This window comes from Misgurnus anguillicaudatus, chromosome 7 (assembly GCF_027580225.2).
Source record: "Misgurnus anguillicaudatus chromosome 7, ASM2758022v2, whole genome shotgun sequence".
Classification (NCBI taxonomy): domain Eukaryota; kingdom Metazoa; phylum Chordata; class Actinopteri; order Cypriniformes; family Cobitidae; genus Misgurnus; species Misgurnus anguillicaudatus.
Window position 1 is genome coordinate 22,601,773 of NC_073343.2, and position 18,854 is coordinate 22,620,626.

At 38.6% G+C, this 18,854-nt stretch overlaps 1 protein-coding gene across 1 annotated transcript in view; it reads right to left on the minus strand.

The window, feature by feature from the left end:
• Positions 1 to 16,613, minus strand: part of LOC129417923 (pleckstrin homology domain-containing family H member 1) — a 43,118-nt gene extending 26,505 nt beyond the window's left edge. The window contains exons 1-2 of the mRNA XM_073869588.1: positions 16,360 to 16,613; positions 7,049 to 7,221 (exon numbers count right to left, since the gene is read on the minus strand). Of these exons, the coding sequence (XP_073725689.1) occupies positions 7,049 to 7,195 (147 nt within the window). The 5' untranslated portion in view covers positions 7,196 to 7,221; positions 16,360 to 16,613. The remainder of the gene's footprint in view (positions 1 to 7,048; positions 7,222 to 16,359) is intronic.
• Positions 16,614 to 18,854: the final 2,241 nt, after the last annotated feature.

Genomic DNA, 18,854 nt, shown 5'->3' on the forward strand with positions numbered 1-18,854 from the left:
GTCAAAGTAGATTTATTTTGCCATGCCAATGTTGTTTGAAACAACGTCTTCGAAATATATTTGCCATTAAACAGAAAGCAATGTATACACCTTTGGAATGACATGAAGGTGAATGAATGATTACAGAATATATTATTCATTTTCTTTAAGACTCTTTAATGTTAAAACACATTCAAGTCATGATTCAGCTAGTTGAGGATGGATCAAGGAATAATATATGGTTGACAGGCCACAGGTTAAACAGGTGGAAGCAGGGCAGCTGACTGGGCATCAGACAACCAGGTATGTGTAATATTTCACAACTGTTCTCTCGCAGTTGCTATGGGGAAACGCAAAGAAATTTTGCTTAAACTTTCTTAGACAGCTGACTACACAACCTTTGCATTCGAAAACAGTGAAGGAGAGCTATGCATTAATGATTCCCAACCATAGCATCCAACTACAGTGTCACGATCAGATCACCACTATTTCTAAAAGCTCAGCCTTTTCCATAGGGAAACAATGGTCTGAAATGCAATGATTAACATTTTAGATCAAGACGCCAAAGGTCTGATTAATTTGGATAATAATTAATTTGTAGAGGTAAGTGAGAAAAGAAAGATTGATGAAAGAGAGACTGTACTGACCATGTTTTATAGTGTGCCCTATTTTATTCTGCACATTTGTAACCCTGAAATCCTGAAAGCTAAAGTCTGAAAATTTGTTTGTGCAAAAACAAGCATCAAAGTTTGATTTCTATCAATGATTTCAATCTCTGACATGACCTTACTCAGTCAATATTAAAGATATCAATGTCATATTTTCACATATTGTTCTTTATATTATGTACTGTAGGATGATTTTATGTAGAAAACAGTAAATAATAAAAAAATATTTTTAAAGGAACATGTGTTTAAAGGAACATGTGTTTAAAGGAACATTCCACTTTTTTTGAAAATATGCTCATTTTACAGAGTTAAACATTTGATTCTTATCGTTTTGGAATCCATTCAGCTGATCTCCGGGTCTGGCGCTACCACTTTTAGCATAGCTTAGCACAATCCATTGAATCTGATTGGACCATTGGCATTGTGCTAAAAATAACCAAAGAGTTTCAATATTTTTCCTATTTAAAACTTGACTCTTCTGTAGTTGCATGTACTAAGACCGATGGAAAATTTAAAGTTGCTATTTCTAGGCAGATATGGTTAGGAACTATACTCTCATTCTGGCGTAATGATCAAGGACTTTGCTGATGTAACATGGCTGCAGCAGGCGTAGTGATATTACGCACTGCCCGAAAATAGTTCCGTGCTTTTGAAAGTAACCAAGGGGACTATTTTCGGGCAGTGCGTAATATCACTATGCCTGCTGCAGCCATGTAGCGGCAGCAAAGTCCTTGATTATTACACCAGAATAAGAGTATAGTCCTAACCATGTCTTCATAGAAGATTGCAACTTTTAATTTTCAGTCCATCTTAGTACACGATGTAACTACAGAAGAGTCAAGTTTTAAATAGGATATATTTTGAAATTCTTTGGTTATTTTTTAGTGCGATGCTAATGGTCCAATCAGGTTCAATGAGTTGCTAAGCTATGCTAAATTGCATTCAAATGAGTGCTAAGCTATACTAAAAGTGCTAGCACCAGACCGGGAGATCAGCTAAATGGATTTCAAAACGGTAAGAATCAAATGTTTAACTCTAGGGGAGCTGGAAAATGAGCATATTTTTTTAAAAAAGTGGAGTGTCCCTTTAAGTCACATTTTGGGAAAAAATGTTTACATTATGCACAGTATAGTATTCCATTTTGTACACCAAATATGGCAGCATGTGCACAATACCACCCACCCCTCCCCCCCACGTAAGGTGCATTCCCCCCCAAAAGAAAAATCATGACATTAAACAATCTGTACTTAGAATTTAAATTAAACAAAACATATTAAATTGTACAATAGTGCAATTTTTCTGATGTTTGATTGCACAGAGTTTATGATAAATTAATGTATTTTACAAAATGTTATAAAACTGAGGCCCCCGGCACCATCTCACACCCCCCAGTTTAAAAACCACTGCTGTACACAGTGCATTCACACAGATTTTTTATCATTATGTGACAAACTCTCACAAAATTACAGCAAAAGTGAATGTGTACATGAAAAAAATGGAAAATGTCTACAATCAAACCAGAATGAGACATCATACCTCTCACACAATTCTGTGTCAAGTTTTTCCTCTGTAAAGTGGGTCAATGTGTAAAACACTCCTTACATCACCAAGAGAAGCAGATGAGAAGCGTATGACCTTTTCTAAACAGACACCAGCAGCAAACTCTCACTTTCACACACACTTCTGTCCTCCTTTTCTTTTCAACATAACAAGCAGAAACTAATGAGACACTAAACCCTGATATCCAGCGAGAATAGTTGGAAAAAGTAGCAAAGCGGGAAGGAGCCAAGGTCAGGGTGATGTTAGAGCGATGACCAGAAAGGGAAGAAACCTGATAGACGATGTTTGGGACATGTCCAAGACTTAATGTCCCTGTGGTCTGCGTGTTTAGATAGTAAACACCCCAATGGCACCACCACACATACACAGACATAAACGTGCACATTAATCGATCTACCTCTTGGACCAATAAGAAAAACATCCCTGATGTATATATAATATATATATATGGTTTACACACCATTCTTGGACACTGTTTACCTCTTCTTCAATGAGGTCATGTTTACTACGCATCCTGTTTATGGAAGTGAAATTTTGGAATTCTAGGAGACTACAGTGAAGATCTTCCTGTAGTTTGGATTAATTCAGTTCCTTTTAGTCACTACATAAATAATAATGAAACAAAAATAAATTATATTAATGAAAAATTATCAGGCCAAATCAAATGATTGAATTAAAAAGGATGACTTTTACTTTGAGTATACAGTTTAAATATATGGAGAGTATTTCAAGGGGGTCTGTCAGTAAGAAACAACCAAGCAACCACTCAAAATACCCTAGCAACAACTTACTGTAGCAATGCCCTAAAAATCACTGCAATTGTATAGCAATGCAATAAAAAACATAGCGATAGCATAGTTATGCTCTGGCAACCACCCAGTGTGACGGCAAGCTTTGGAAAGTCAAGCCAGACAACCAAGCACATTTTCTTAACATGGCAAAATCTAGTTAGTTTCGCTGAACTGGTAACTAATAAAGGATTCCTTCCCTTATCTATGACACACACACACACACACATGTATATCCACTCAAGCATTGACACGAGTCAGTGGTTTCCCCATGACTTTCCCTTCAGGGCTGCCTGCCAAGTTTGACAGTTAACCTTTTCTTGCAAGACAAACCGCTGAAGTCAATGCAGCATGACCAAACTGTAGAGCAAGAGGGAGAGATGGAAAGGAATAGAGATGGGAAGGAACAACGATACCCCTTCTATCGTGACATAGGCAAAAGTATGTTGAAAGTATTTGAACAAAAGAATCGGAACACTTAATACATTTATGCCATTTTTTTATCCCAAGCGACTTATAGGTCATTCCTACAGTGCTCCTGTAGCTCAATTGGTCAAGCATTACATCAGATCCCACAGAATATACATACAGGTACTGATAATATATATATTATATTGTGCATTAGTACATGTGCATGTACATACTAAAATCTAACCCATTACGTTTGACTTTGCTATGCACTCTAAAAATGGCTGGGTTATTTTTGACCCATAATGGTAAATATTAGACAGAACACATGCTGGGTTAAAAATTACCCAATGTTAGGTTGTTGTTATGCAGCCATGGTTAAAACAACCCAGCATTGGGCCAATTTAACCCAGCTGTGTGCAGTGTTACACGTTACTGTAACTCCACTACTTTTAGCAGTAACGCGCATGTACCGAAGTATTTTTTTAAATCAAGTAACGCAATTACAATTACTGAAATTTAAATGAGTTTGTTACTCGCGTTACTCTATTTTGTAAAAAATAGACAAGACATATCTGACGTCGCAGGACCGTGGTTGGCGGCGCAATGAATCATTACACTTCATCATAGCTGACAGTGCATTTAGAATAAACATGAAAAATCTAAACGGGACAACATACCTTTGTTTAAAAGTTGTGCGAAAGTCATAATCCATCCGGTCTCATGTTTGTAAATTATCTTCACCAAGCAATCGCAGTATGACATCAACTTGCATTTGTAGTCCACAAAGGTAATAAATCTGAGAAATGTTCATATATTCTTAGATGTTTACATCGGCCTTCATGGAAGAGAACGATCCGCGATTGTTGTTTCCACTAAAATATTCACACTGCTCTGTACACCCGTGTTAAAACTCCATAGTATGTGTGAGCTCGCTTTTAGTTTTAGTTTCAGTCTCTCCGTATCCGAAAAAACAATCCACTCGCTCTGTGTCCGTCCAACAAAACAATCCACGTAGCCTACTTCGTTCTGATTAAATATCTTCCTTTAATCCTGTGTATCATTTAAATCCAACAGAAAACAAACAATATATGACCAAAGAGCACAGTCCCTGCGGCAAGCTTCACAAGCTGTATTCCAATTCAAGGGCTGCACCCTACTAAGCATGTGATAAAAGGTGAGCACTCTGTCTTTCAAGGCGCTCAGAAGTTTGCGAAGAGAACTGAAATGAGACGGTCTAACCTTCGGAGGACCCATAATTTGCGTCACCTGCTGCACGCACATCGCGCCTGTCAGCAGGACACACCGGAGACGTTTCTAACTTATTAAAATAAATATGAAATCAGAAAAATTATAATTTATTTTAGAAAATATGACATGTCGACACAATTGTCTCCAAATTTTTAAAGAGACACTACACAATTTTAACACATTATATATTTTTGTAAACATGCAGAATATTTGTCTCAATGGTCTTAATGATATACATAAATAAACTAAGTTTACATATTAAGATAATTTCTAACAAAAATATTCAAAGGTTGAATCTAAAGCAAAATAAGCTCCTACAGTATGTGTGATATATTAGAGTCTTACGTGTAAAATAGCCCATCCATATCATTTTACTGTTTGACTGTTCAGTACTGTTCATATTTACATTTAAAAGCAGACATAAAAGTAACTTAAAAGTTACTTTTCTAAGTAACTAATTACTTTTGATATACAGTAACTGGTAGAGTAATTCAGTTACTTTTAAAAGAAGTAACTAGTAACTGTAACTAATTACTAATTTTCAGTAACTTGCCCAACACTGGCTGTGTGTTCTGTCCAATATTTACCCATTTTGGTGCTTTATTCGTGCCATGAGCAAGAATGTCTTTGCGTGTCACTCAGCGTGAATTGTTATAAATTGTTTTTCGTGTCCGTCGCACGACTTTCTTTATCGTGTCATTTTATATTTTGTTTTCTCATTGTTTTTCTCCTATTTTTTTACAATTGTCGCCTGGGGTTGTGTTTAGAATCACTTTCTGATACATTTCAGACATCCTAACCTAAGCCGTAACTCTTACCCCAAATTCAAGCGAAAATTGTTTTAAAAGCGGAAGAAAAACATGTAGAAACCAATACATAAAATTACATTCCAAATCTAATAAAATGACACAAAAAAAGAAAGTCGTGCCACAAACACAAAAAAATATTTATACAAATTTGTGCTGTGTGACACGAAAAAGACATTCATGCTCATGGCACGAAAAAAGCAAAACATTGTGTCAATAACACGAATAAATGAATATTTTGTGACTATAACATGACGCTAAACCTCATTTTTAAAAAAATAGTTACCACCAAAATCAGTATTGTATCAGGTCAGTATTAAAAAGTAAATCCTTAATTTTACGCAAAATCTGATATCTGCCATGTTATTCTGTCATCTTTATTCCCTTTTTTTCCCAAAATGCGATAAACGCCTCCTTCTCTGCAGAATGCAATAAATCCGCTCAACAAATCACAGCGCACCATTCCACGCATTGTAAACAACAATGGTGGCGCGTTGAATACACACGGAATCCTAGTTTTCCTCATCTACTTTGTACTTCGTGATCAACAAACAAACAAGAACAAAATTATACCTTTGATGGCATTGATAAACCTGTGGTGGTTTTCTGTGGCGGGGAAGAAACGTTAGCAACTCGGGCGACGGTAAAATGCCGGCTCTTGCTTGTTCTCACACGATGACATCAAGCTACTGTCATGCTAACACATTGACCCCAGGGGATCTTATGAAAAACTTTCCATTATTTTACGCGAAGTCAACGAAAATCGAGCAGGACCAAAACATTTAACAGCTGATCGCTGTCAAAAAAAAGTTTAGCGACGACGTCCCAAGGATGACAGCAGCAATGACAGTGTTCTTAATATATGTGAGTGTTTTGATTGATGTCATTAATGTTTATTTTTTTAATCATTGTATACCACTAGTCAACTAAATTAATATGACATGGAAAAGATGAATGCACATTTATATATTGATTCAATACATTTATAGCATTTTGAAAAAAACTTTATTTATTGCATTTTGCGGTTTTTATAATAAATCTTTGAAAATCTAATTATGGATTTTAATTTTTAATGTTATTATAATGTAAAGATGCTATGTGAAAGTTTGTAACAGAAAATAGTGGTTTTCATCTTGTCACGTTCTTGGTATATAAAACAAATTTTTACCAAAATTAGTCAAAATGGATTTATTGCATTATGTAACCAAACTCTTAATATATACCTTTTTAGCATGATCCTCTAAGGTACTTCAAATAATACGTTATGGTTCTTTGTTTAGTGAGTTGAAAACCGGCTAAAAATACCCTGATGATACTATCCTGTGACCAATTAGTTCACTCCTTAAAAAGACATTATGTGCTAGTCATGAGATGCAATCCACCACAGCACACTAAACAGTGGCAAACTGTGTTTACTACTTTGTCTGTTATTTATCCTTCATAGAGCATGTGATATTCACAATCAAAGTGCATGTGTTACAGTCCAACCCAAGACAAGAGTTATTTTTGGTCAAGAAAGATAAGGTAAATAAATTAAATGTATCATATGCATATCTGCAATACAATGGGGTGCATTCTCTTTATTTACCCTTTCAGCGAGAAGGTGTCGGATGTTTCCTGCTTGCAGGCGAAACCTCATGAGCTGCGTCTCCAGGGCAATGCATCGTTTCTGCCAGTCCACACAGGTGTTGGGCACTGCTGCTGTAGCTGTGCTGCCCTCCATCACCTCTGCCATCTGTGCCTGCGTGCCAGTCTGCCAACCTGCAACACAGATGGAAAAATCTATTAGGAACAGTGTGGGAAGTTGTCAGGTGGAGCGAGTCAGCGCAATGAAAATAGGGGTCTGCTTGTTTCCAGAATTTGTTTAAAACAGCTTGAATGTTACTCTACACCCTTGCCTCATGTAGTATATGCAGATTTATGAATATGCTAATTAGATCCTTGCCTCTACTCGTTCGCACCACTAGGCTCGTACCATAGATATATATGTAAATAGATTTCACACAATTCATACATGAACTGCGTGTTTGCAGCACTAATCTTAAGCCCTGATATTAACAGGTTACAGCCAGTGTTGGGTGAAACCAGCCTGATCTCATAGGAAATCGTAAATATTTTACGAGCTGGCTAATTCGTATCAATTCACATGAAGTTAATCGTGCAAAATCGTACGATTCTCATGAAAAAAAAACACACAACAAAACCGAACCCCTAACCCCGCCCCTAACCCAGCACCTAACCCCAAAATCACAGGGGTCAAGGCAAATAGTACCAAAGCTTACGACTGTGATCAAATGAATTAATACAAAAAAGCCAACTGGAATAATATGTATGAATTCTAGTGAGATGGAGTGGTATAGAGTTTAATTACTAAGTAATTAGTTACTGTAATTTAATTACTTTTTCCTGTAATTTAATTATAGTTACTTACTTCTGATATAACTTAATACTGTGTATAGACTGTAGAACAAGTCGATTTAACATCAAAAAAGTCTAATGTTAAGGGAACACGCCCAGATTTTGGGACTTTAGCTTATTCACCGTATCCCGCAGAGTTAGATAAGTCCATACATACCTTTCTCATCTCCGTGCGTGCTGTGGCTCTGTCTGATGCAGCCCCCGCTGGCTTGGCTTGGCGCGGGGACTGGAGGTGAATGGCTCCAGCTAGCAAACTGCTCCCAATAAGTGACAAAATAATGCGAACATTTTCCTATTTATGTGTTGTGATTTTTATAACAAGGTGATATGAGACAAAGCAATCTTTTAACAGTTTACATACTGGGAACTATATTCTCAGAAGACGAAGCACTGCTACTTTGGCGGAGTGATTTGCACAACTCTGACCGAACTCTCTGCTCCTCATCAGGGGCTTCTCGGGTGCTGCGAGCAAATCACTCTGTCCAAGTAGCAGTGTTTCGTCTTCTGAGAATATAGTTTCCAGTATGTATACTGTTAAAAGATCGCTGTGTCTCATATCACCTTGTTATTTGTACACGGTGTGACTATACAAATCACAACACATAAATAGGAAAATGTTTGCGTTGTTGTTATTTTGTCACTTATTGGGAGCAGTTTGCTAGCTGGAGCCATTCACTTCCAGACTTTGTGCTAAGCTAAGCTAGCGGGGGCTGCATCAGACGGAGTTGCAGCGCGCACAGAGATGAGGGGGGTATGTATGGACTTGTCTGGCTCTGGGGGATACGGTGAATGGGCTGGATTGCCAAGATCTGGGCGTGTTCCTTTAAAATGCATGTTTTTTTATGTATCCTTCTCACTTTAAATACTTTGGTAACTTATTAAGAATAACGGTAACACTCTAGTTTCCAATTGTCACTATTAACTGGTTCTTTATTAGCATTTATAGTGTCCTCCATAGTGACTGACAAGAAATTGGCTGACGTTTATAGCGTTTACAGACCAGATTTTAATTCCATTAGACAGTTTACTATAAATGAGGCCAAAATGCCTGTAATCCAAGGCTGACATTTACCATAAAATGAGGACACTGCTGACATCATCGCTGTGATGGTAAACGCTCTGGGCCCGAGGGTTTCTATTCACCTCACTTTTATTGTTTCCCTCTCTTCAAATGAGCTCACTTTTTTGATCGCCTTGGTAACCACTGAAAAGCAAACTTGAACTGTGAGCTAACAAAGATGACACAATTTAACAAAGACTCCCTTCTCTTGCACTGTACTACACACAGTGTAGACACTAATATGCACATGCACTAATACACTACTATGCACATGCGTTGGGATAGGATATGTCCAACTATACATGTTTAGACAGTCTATCCAGAATCTCTACCCCATATTCAGCCACCTAAATATCCCTGCTCAAGCAATCCCTTCTTAATTACAGACCCAGGGAGAAACAGGATCCTGGCCCACACAATGGAGTCTTTCTGCATGACAGTCCCTATTACCAGTATGAGGGAGGGGGGTATCAGTCCCCCCGAAAAAGGGATAAAGAATGCGGCAGCTCAAAGGAGACAAGCTCTTGAATAGTTGAAAGCACAGTTTATTTTTACCTGCGCGAAGCTGACAGGCCGCAATTAGTCTGTATCTCAACCACAGGTTTTGTTAGAACAGAATGGGCAAGTAGGCCTTTGCAGTCCTTTGACAGACTGCGTCGAATCAAAGCGTCGTAGATCATCTCACTGCTGTAGCTTAAATGTAGCCTGTCGCAAATATGCCAACCTCCATGTCTAAAAAAATGGCTCTATTCATATGGTGGGAAAATAAAATGAAAAGTTACAATACAAATGTGGGTTGGTGAGTGTGGGAGTCACAACAATGAAGGCAATAAGATGTTTCTGATGAACTTCAAAACAGTAAAGGTTGAAGTTTGACAATATAATGGCCTTTGCACTAGACAATAAACGGCAGCTAGTTGGAAGCGAAACGGTAAATGAGACAGAGTGACACCAGAAGTCTCTACCGCGGCAGACATTTAAACTGCAGAGCGGCACAACTGTCTCTTGTCGCGCTCTGCAATTAGCATGGTTGTAACTATAGCCCTTCTGACAAATTACAGAAGCGGCGCACAGACAGATTCCTCTAGCTGACCAAAGCGCTATAACTCACTGTTTAGTTATGTACAGACTTGACTGAAACCAAAACCTATGGTTTGGGAAACGTAGCCTGGCGGAGGCAGCCATGGCTGTCAGAAGGTCAAAAGAAGCCAATGTTTCTGCTACTGCAGCTTAACCCAATGTCAACTTGTAATGTCAAAGCTGACAGCAATACGCAAACGATACATTTGCCCCTTAAACCTATGTGCTAATGCTTTGAGAAAAAAGCCATTTTGCAGCTTGATGTTTGACTGTGGGAAGGAAGAGAGAAAGAGCGATAAGTCGTTGGTCTTCTTCAGAGAAGATATTTAATGACAAAACTAATGCTGCGTTCACACCAGCCATGGTAGAGGCTTCAAGCGCGAGTGATTTCAATGTTAAGTCAATGTGAAGACGCGTTGATGCGGTCTCGGGGCGAGAACGAGGTGTTAAGCGCGGCGCGGTAGACACGATTCCGCCTAATTCGCGCGTCTAATTTGGGTGAATGCGCAAATTGAGTGTTGCCGCGGCAAACGTGCGAGTTGAAAAATTGGAACTTTCCAGGAAAAACGTGCCGCGTTAACCAATCAGGAGCTTGCTCTAGTAGTGACATGATTACAGGAAGCTAGTGGAATTTCAGCGGAGTCGCAGAAGCCCCTCCCATGACGCGAATTTCCGTGTGAATTTCTTGATGACTAGAATTTCACGTGCGGCTTTCACGCGCAATTGAAGCAAGTAAACTCAAAATGTTCAAGCGGCAAACTAGACGCTGTAGACGCAAATTTGACGCCTCAAACGCGGCTGGTGTGTGAACCCATGGTAAGACTCTCTTTGCAGTTTTTGCAATATTGTTTTATAATCATTTTTAATTCATTTTTAAGAAATTAATCAAGAGATTATATAAATCAGATTGTTTGCATTACAGTTTGTGTGTAATAATGGCATTTCATACACTGTCAGAAAAAATGGTCCCTAACTGTCACTGGGGCGGTACCCTTTCAAAAAGTAAACCTTTGCATGCACCTAAAGAATTCATAGTAGTACCTCAATAGTATATATTGGTACCAAATGTTATGCACATCCTAAATGGTACACATTAGCTATTGTTTAGGTTAGGGCTGCACGATTTAGGTAATTTTTCCCATTGCGGTTATTGATGCTAATATTGCGATGTGCAATTGCGATTATACTAAATGGTATCATGAGTCAACTTGATTGGTTTTAAGGAAAATCCACACACAGTTTAGCTAAAATGTGTATTTGTAAAACTAGAAATGTTTTTGTGTTGCCACGTGATGTAGCAACTGCTCAGTGTCAGTAATCCTAAATCCAAAATACCGCCATACAACAGACACAGAGTTTTTTTAGCTACCAGATCACTGTCAACCTCCTCTGCATCCATCTTCACTCTGGTATAAGTGACGACGCACACCACACATGTGCATGCCACACGTGCACTGCCTTTTTTGTTCGTTTTTCTTTCTTTTTTTAAACAGCAAGGAAAATCATCAAACTGTTATCAGAAAGTTTGCGTTAACAAGTCCACATATTTATTTATTTAATATAATTGCAACATTTTGCTGTCATATAATCGCATAGGCTGACATCGCGATTGCGATGCGATTAATTGTGCAGCACTAGTTTAGGTACTGCCCCAGTGACAGCTAGGAACAGTGTATTTCAAGATTAAAAATACTGGGACATGGGTTAAAACTATATAGCAACCTTCATTACTTCAAGACCCCCTATTGTCCACAACAATATTTGAAGGCCTCTCAACTCACTAATACTTTTGTCTTATTTTGAATCATTTTATGCCATTCTGAGGCCCCCTTGGAAGAGGGCCCCCCTTTAGGCCCCGGCCCCCTAATTGAGAAACACTGGGTTAAAGGTTTTCAAGAATCCATAGTGAATCTCATACAGCAAAAAGAAAAAAGTTTGTTAGAATTTGAATGTTTTTCAAAGACCATTTAAAGGGACACTCCACTCTTTTTAAAAAATATGCTCATTTTCCAGCTCCCCTAGAGTTAAACATTTGATTTTTACCGTTTTGGAATCTATTCAGCCAATCTCTGAGTCTGGCAGTATCACTTTTAGCATAGCTAAATTCCGCTTTGTTGCTGATATGGCTAGGAACTATAATCTCATTCTGGCGTAATAATCAAGGACTTTGCTGCCGTACCATGGCTGCAGGAGGCGCAATGATATTACTCAGCGCCTGAAAATAGTCCCCTTGGTAACTTTCAATAGCAGAGGACTGCGTAATATCATTGAACCTCCTGCAGCCATGGTACGGCAGCAAGTACTTGATTATTACGCCAGAATGAGAGTATAGTTCCAAGCCATATCAGCCTAGACAATTGCAACTTTTAATTTTCAGTCAGTCTTAGTACAAAATGTAACTACAGAAAAGTCAAGTTTTAAATAGGAAAAATATTGAAACTATTTGGTTATTTTAGCGCGATGCTAATGGTCTAATCAGATTCAATGGATTATGCTAAGCTATGCTAAAAGTGGTACAGCCGGACCCGGAGATCGGCTGAATGGATTCCAAAACGGTAAAAATCAAATGTTTTACTTTAGGGGAGCTGGAAACTGAGCATATTTTCAAAAAAAGTGGAGTGTAACTTAAAAAAAGTAAAACAGAAAGCAGAGCCAGATTTTATAGGGCTACATTTACATTTTGGATAAAGCATTGTGTCAGAACTGAGATCTCTTGTAATGACTCATAATACTTCCATCTCAGCCTATCTGAAGGCCAAAGGCTTTCCATAGCAGTGCCCCTTAAAAGATCTAACAGCCATGAAAGCTCTCATACATCTCCATACAGCCACAAAATGTCACGGACAGATAACTGCATAGCTTTTCACTTTAAAACGATGCCCCATAGTGTCCTATAAATGAGACAATGTGAACTATTTACAACACTTGTGGAATAGGTAAATCATATGATCCAATTCATATCACAAGGGGCAAAAACAATAAGCCTGTCATGAAAGGTCAGTGGGAAACCAGGACACATCTCTGGTGCATCATTCAGTGAAACAAAACCACCTCTGTTATTTCAATACGCTGAATATCAGCTCTGGGTCACGTACATGTAGACATGGGCGAATACACCCTAAATCTCCGCTGAGCGTGCAGCTGCGGTGATGTAAGCGATTAGGTGATTAAATGATATCATCGCAACATCATGTGAAATCCCCTCTGTTGTTTTTCTGGATTGTGTGTGTCAAGACCAAACTGGTTTTCGAAGAATTTGGCATCCCGATGGAATTAATCAAATCAACAGGAAAAGTGTGCTGGGTGGTTTATGGTATGTGCGTGTGGTGTGCATGAACGTGACCAAACTGTTGAACTCTTGTTTGAATGACATGACTGTATGTTATTAATGTGCTTGTCTTGTACACAGCTTTATGTGTGTGTATGCCAAAAACTAATTTTCCCTTAAAAAGGACAAATAAATGATCATCATCAATAATTCAGACCAGTAATCTATTCTTCAAGTATTTAAAGACTTTTTCAATATTTAAGTGCTATAATTGGGCCCCTAGTGCTTTTATAAACCTAGAAAATGTGAAAAAGATCAACCCAGTAACTTAGTTTTGGTGAACCATTCCCTGCAATCATGTAAAAAATAGGTAATTGAATTTGGCTCCTCTTGTGATGTAAGAAGGGGATAATACCGCCCCTTAATATGCACTATCCAACCACTGCACTGCCATTTAGTACAGAGATCAGCTCATTTGCATTTAAAAAGAGCTGAAACTTCACATACGCACTCTGGAGACGCCAAAGATTTATTTGACATCTTAAAAAAAGTCTTGTGAAATGTTTTAAATCGGAAAAACATTTAAACTCTTTGGTTATTTTTTTAGCGCAATGCTAATGGTCTAATCAGATTCAATGGATTGTGCTAAGCTATGCTTAAAGTGGTAGCGGCAGACCCAGAGATCAGCTGAATGGATTCCAAAACGGTAAAAATCAAATGTTTAACTCTAGGTGAGCTGGAATATAAGCATTTTTTTTAAGTGAAGTGTCCCTTTAAATTCACAGTGTTTGCTATGCTATTATTTTTGTGTGTGATCTTCTAAATGAATACCTGTAATAGCTACTGTATTACAGGTTGGAGCGAGCAGCCTTTAAACTTTCCAACTACTGTATTTGCTCTTCAGACTATACATCTTAAAAGTGAGTCCGCCACACTCCTCTAAACTGAGCCTCATTGCTTTTGTTTCAGCTTCTCCAGTCTGCAACAAAGTTTTCCATTTGGTGTCCATGCAACAATTTATGGCCACCCATAACATCAGCTTTGGAGGTCTGAATAACTAAAACAAGGCCTGCTTGACTAACTCAAAGTAGCTGAAAACAGCTAAATAAAGTCACTCTGCACCATGCAGATGCTTTTGTCCCCATTATCTTTTCTTTGAAGCTTAAATCGGTACAAATTCTGAGAAGGTCTGAAAAAGTTGATTCCATCCATGGTTTCTCATTTCTGGTCCCCCTTGGCCAAGCTTGTCTATTTTGATGGTTGTCAGCTACATCTACAGCTGTATTTAGGCTGGAAGACCAGATAAACCAGCTAAAAGCCAACTTGGCCAAGCTGCGATTCCAGGTCAGAAACCACCTTAGACTGATTCAAGCTCTTCAGTTCTTTTTCCTCCTACCTTAACATCCTTTATGTTTTACCTCGACAGTTTATATGCGACTGTCACCTTTGGCGTGCTTGTTTAATGAATTAAATTAAACATGAATTGAGAAACGGCTGGGAGTGAATCAAGGGCCAAAGCATCAATGACGCCAAAAGACACTACTGAATATAGAGCACCGACCGCTGCAGCCCCAGACTGCACAGATTTCATATTTAGGAGTGAGGACATCTGCTGTAAAACACAACACCCATTTAGTGGTGGTATAAATAGATTGGATTGCATGAATCACATAGAAAGTTCATAACAACTGTAGATGAGCCATGAAAATCACCCACAGTTCCAATATTCTCTCCACCATTGCTGCTCTCTTCTTATCTGGTCTACAGGAAGACTTGCATTCAGCCTAATAACAGGTTTCTGTAAACTAGCCACACTCATTATCAGCCTGAGCAGTAAATATAGCCTACAGACATTCCTCCATGCTGAGGTGTAAACATCTTCAATACAGTTACCTACACACAAAGACAACACAATCTTATTGTAAATGCTCTGACTGATGCAGGCTTTAGAGTACAGTTTTAGTCAGCTTTAAAGTTCTTCATATATTATTTGCTTTTATCCAAAGTGACTTATAGTGCATTTAGGCTACATAATGCATTTTATCAATATGCATTTCCCCTGGGATCAAACACTTTTTGCTTTGATAATGCAATGCTCCACTTGTTGTAAAGCTACAGAAACAATTTTTTAGCAACTACTTTAGTAAAACTCTTAAACCGTGCCTCAAAGTGATTTAAATGTATTTTTGGGGAAAAACATTTAATTTTATATAATATGACCCATAAATATCAATACACCCCTTATGAAAATTAACCATGGTTTTACTACAGTTAAAACCAAAAAACCATGGTTAATTTTCGTAAGGGACGCGCATGGTTTTACTATAGTAGCTAAATGTTTAGGAACTGATCATGATTATCATAGTTTTACTACTAATATCAAGGTAAACGTTTACTATTGTAGAACAATGGTAAAGATGTAATTCCAATGGTTTTTAAATAATAGCCTACTGTAATCGATTAAGAGAGAGAGAGAGAGAGAGAGAGAGAGAGAGAGAGTCTCATAAATATTTACGTTAGAAATATTAAATTGCGAAGAAACCTCTTGACTGACTGACTGACTGTTTGTTGTGGTCTCTAATGCGCGTGCGAGTTCAAGGTCAGCTGTTATCAAACTCATTCATTGTGATCAAAGGCTCCACGTGAGCACATATACAGTTATAAACAGCAATATAGGCTGCTTGCAAACTTGCCCATCATACTGCCTTTCACATAGCCTTCTAAACCGTAATCTTAACACTTGTTCATGCACCGACAGATTATGCTACAAAACCCAATGATGACACGTGTAGGAAATGTTGGGATTACTTTCGTGCAAAAATCGGCAGAATGCAATGCACAGGTATGTCAGACTCACGCGATAATGCATACATTACATAGACACAGACCCGCGATTATACCAATTAATAACAACAGTGCGGTTTTGGGGTCTACAACGTTAACACTTTAAAACTTAAAGTATTACCCATATGGACCAGCCGTCGAAAAAAAACCTGCATGATCTTTGAACCGAAGACAAACTATATTCAGTCAGTTCTTAAAAACACGCGAGTCCTCCAATAGTTCAGCTTACCTTGTGATTGTCCTTCTGTTGACCGCACGAGTTCTTCACTTTAATGTTTCAAATCACATCGCCGCGCATCTGTAAACTCCTGTAAAGATTGCATTCGCATCGCTCCGTCGTTAGAGGTTTTCCGTCCTGCTCTGTACTCAGCAGCGAATCTCCATTCAGTAAGTTCATCCTTTATTTCTTTAAAGAGCAGAGCTCTGGGGTCAGATTACCCCGGGAGCCAAACCCCCTCCACGCGCGTGTATACAGGAAATTGCATCAGGGGCCACTACTGTCCCACTCGCAAGTGTTCACGTTTCTGACTCACTTATTGAGTTAAATCTTGTTCAGTCATTGTGGGTACACTTGCTCTTTATTAGTTGAGTGTGAATAATGCATAAAATAGGTGGCAGGGGATAAGTCATCTCATGAAAAAAGTTCAAACGAGGTAGGCTACTTCAAAAGTTTCCGAGCCTTTATTTCATCCTGACAACCAAAGTTAAACTGGGTTAAAATACTGCACATAATAATTACAGATAAGTGTGCAGGATTTGCATGATTTTAACTTGGCAAGACTTTTAATGATTTTTAATATAACAGAGTGCCTTTAAACGTATTTTAATGTGAATAATGCTTTTGTAATAGGGTACTGTATGTTGTCATATTTCATTAACCAATAAATATCTTTCTAGTAATTTATAGGCAACCTTTAAATATTCAGTTACAACATTTAGCGGTACCATGGTATAAATTAGTAAAATGGTTAAAGGCGGTTGCTCTTGTTAAAAGTCTTTAAAAGTTTAAAGGGACACTCCACTTTTTTTGAAAATATGTTCATTTTCCAGCTCCCCTAGAGTTAAACATTTGATTTTTACCATTTTGGAATCCATTCAGCCGATCTACGGGTCTGGTGGTACCACTTTAGCATAGCTTAGCATAATTCATTAAATCTGATTAGACCATTAGCATCGTGCTAAAAAATAATCAAAGAGTTTCGATATTTTTCCTATTATAAACCTCTTCTGTAGTTACATTGTGTTAGCCTGGGTGCCAGCCGATCTTACCCCCGCCCACAAGATTTTGAAAACGGGAATATCGGTCTGGGGTTTCTCCGTTGAGGAGCTACTATGCTTGGACAAATGCTGGTCGAACCAATCAAATTGTCAGGGCGGGCTTTATACGATGATGGACAGATAATCAACAGTAACGTAATGAACTACGTCACCAAAGAGCGCGTGTGTTGAATGGCTGCCGCTGTAGAGTTCAGCTGTGTGGATTCTGACATTGAGTCTGTTCTAAAAGATATCGACAGAGCATTGATTTTAAAAGAGCAACAGAGAAACGCGAGCAGGGCATTTGTTGATGTTTTTGCCGTCCTTCCTATTCGGCAAAAGTTCGGTCGCAACTGAAATGGCTAACGTTATCACGGCGATGCGACTCAGCGTGCACGACGAGATGGATATAATTAGCGGTCGTTGCCAGCTTCTTTTCGGAAGCCCGGAATCGTGGTTGCTGAATAAGTGGAGGGACATGCTATTCTCCAATATTTTCAAGCCAACGTAATGGGTATCGTCGTGGATGAAGTTCCCCTAACGTACAAATGGTAAGAGATAGTCTTACTCTATGACTTAGTAAATACTTCATGTTGTGATATAAACGAAATGTTGTAAACATAGTAGGTGTTGATGTACATTCGCTAACTCAGTATAATCACAATGTTAGTGTCATTGTAGCGAAATAACTAGCAGTTTGGTCAGGCTGCAAAGACGTAATTTCAACATACGTCACACACTCCGTTGCTCTGATTGGTCGTAGGTCTATCCAATTGAGTGCAGAGGCATTTTTCGGTTGAGACACGCCTCATAATTATAGCTCAATGGAGCGGTATCAGACTCAAATTCTAACTAGAATTGAGTATGACAACGTCAGGCTAACATTGTGTACTAAAACAACCCGGTCTCACCCCATGGCGTCGGTGTTTGACGGCACTTGACCATGCGTCGGTGTGTTGGCGCGGAGGGTGTGCCTTTCGCGTCATTTTTTGACGAGCTGGGGACTGCAATAATATTGAGTCCGTTGCAGTCTCTTTCCTATTTTCTTACCATTTTCTACCATTTTCAGGTCGGTTTAGGGTCAGATTTACATAATGACATCCCTACCCAAACCTTTCCCTAACCCCAATGCCAGGCGACAACTGTTTAATTTCGCGTACCTAATAGTATTGAAGTCCCCAGTTCGTCAAAAAATGACGCGAAAGGTATACCCTCCGCGTCAACATATTGACGCATGGTCAAGTGTCGTCAAATATTGACGCCATGGGTGTGAGACCGTGTTAACTAAAACCGACGGAAAATTAAAAGTAGCGATTTTTACGGTTGATATGTCTAGGAACTATACTCTCATTCTGGCGTAATAATCTTTTTTGGCGTAACATGCCTGCAGCAGGTGCAATGTTATTATGCAACGCCTGAAAATAGTCCCCTGCTATTGAAAGTAACCAAGGGGACTATTTTCGGGCA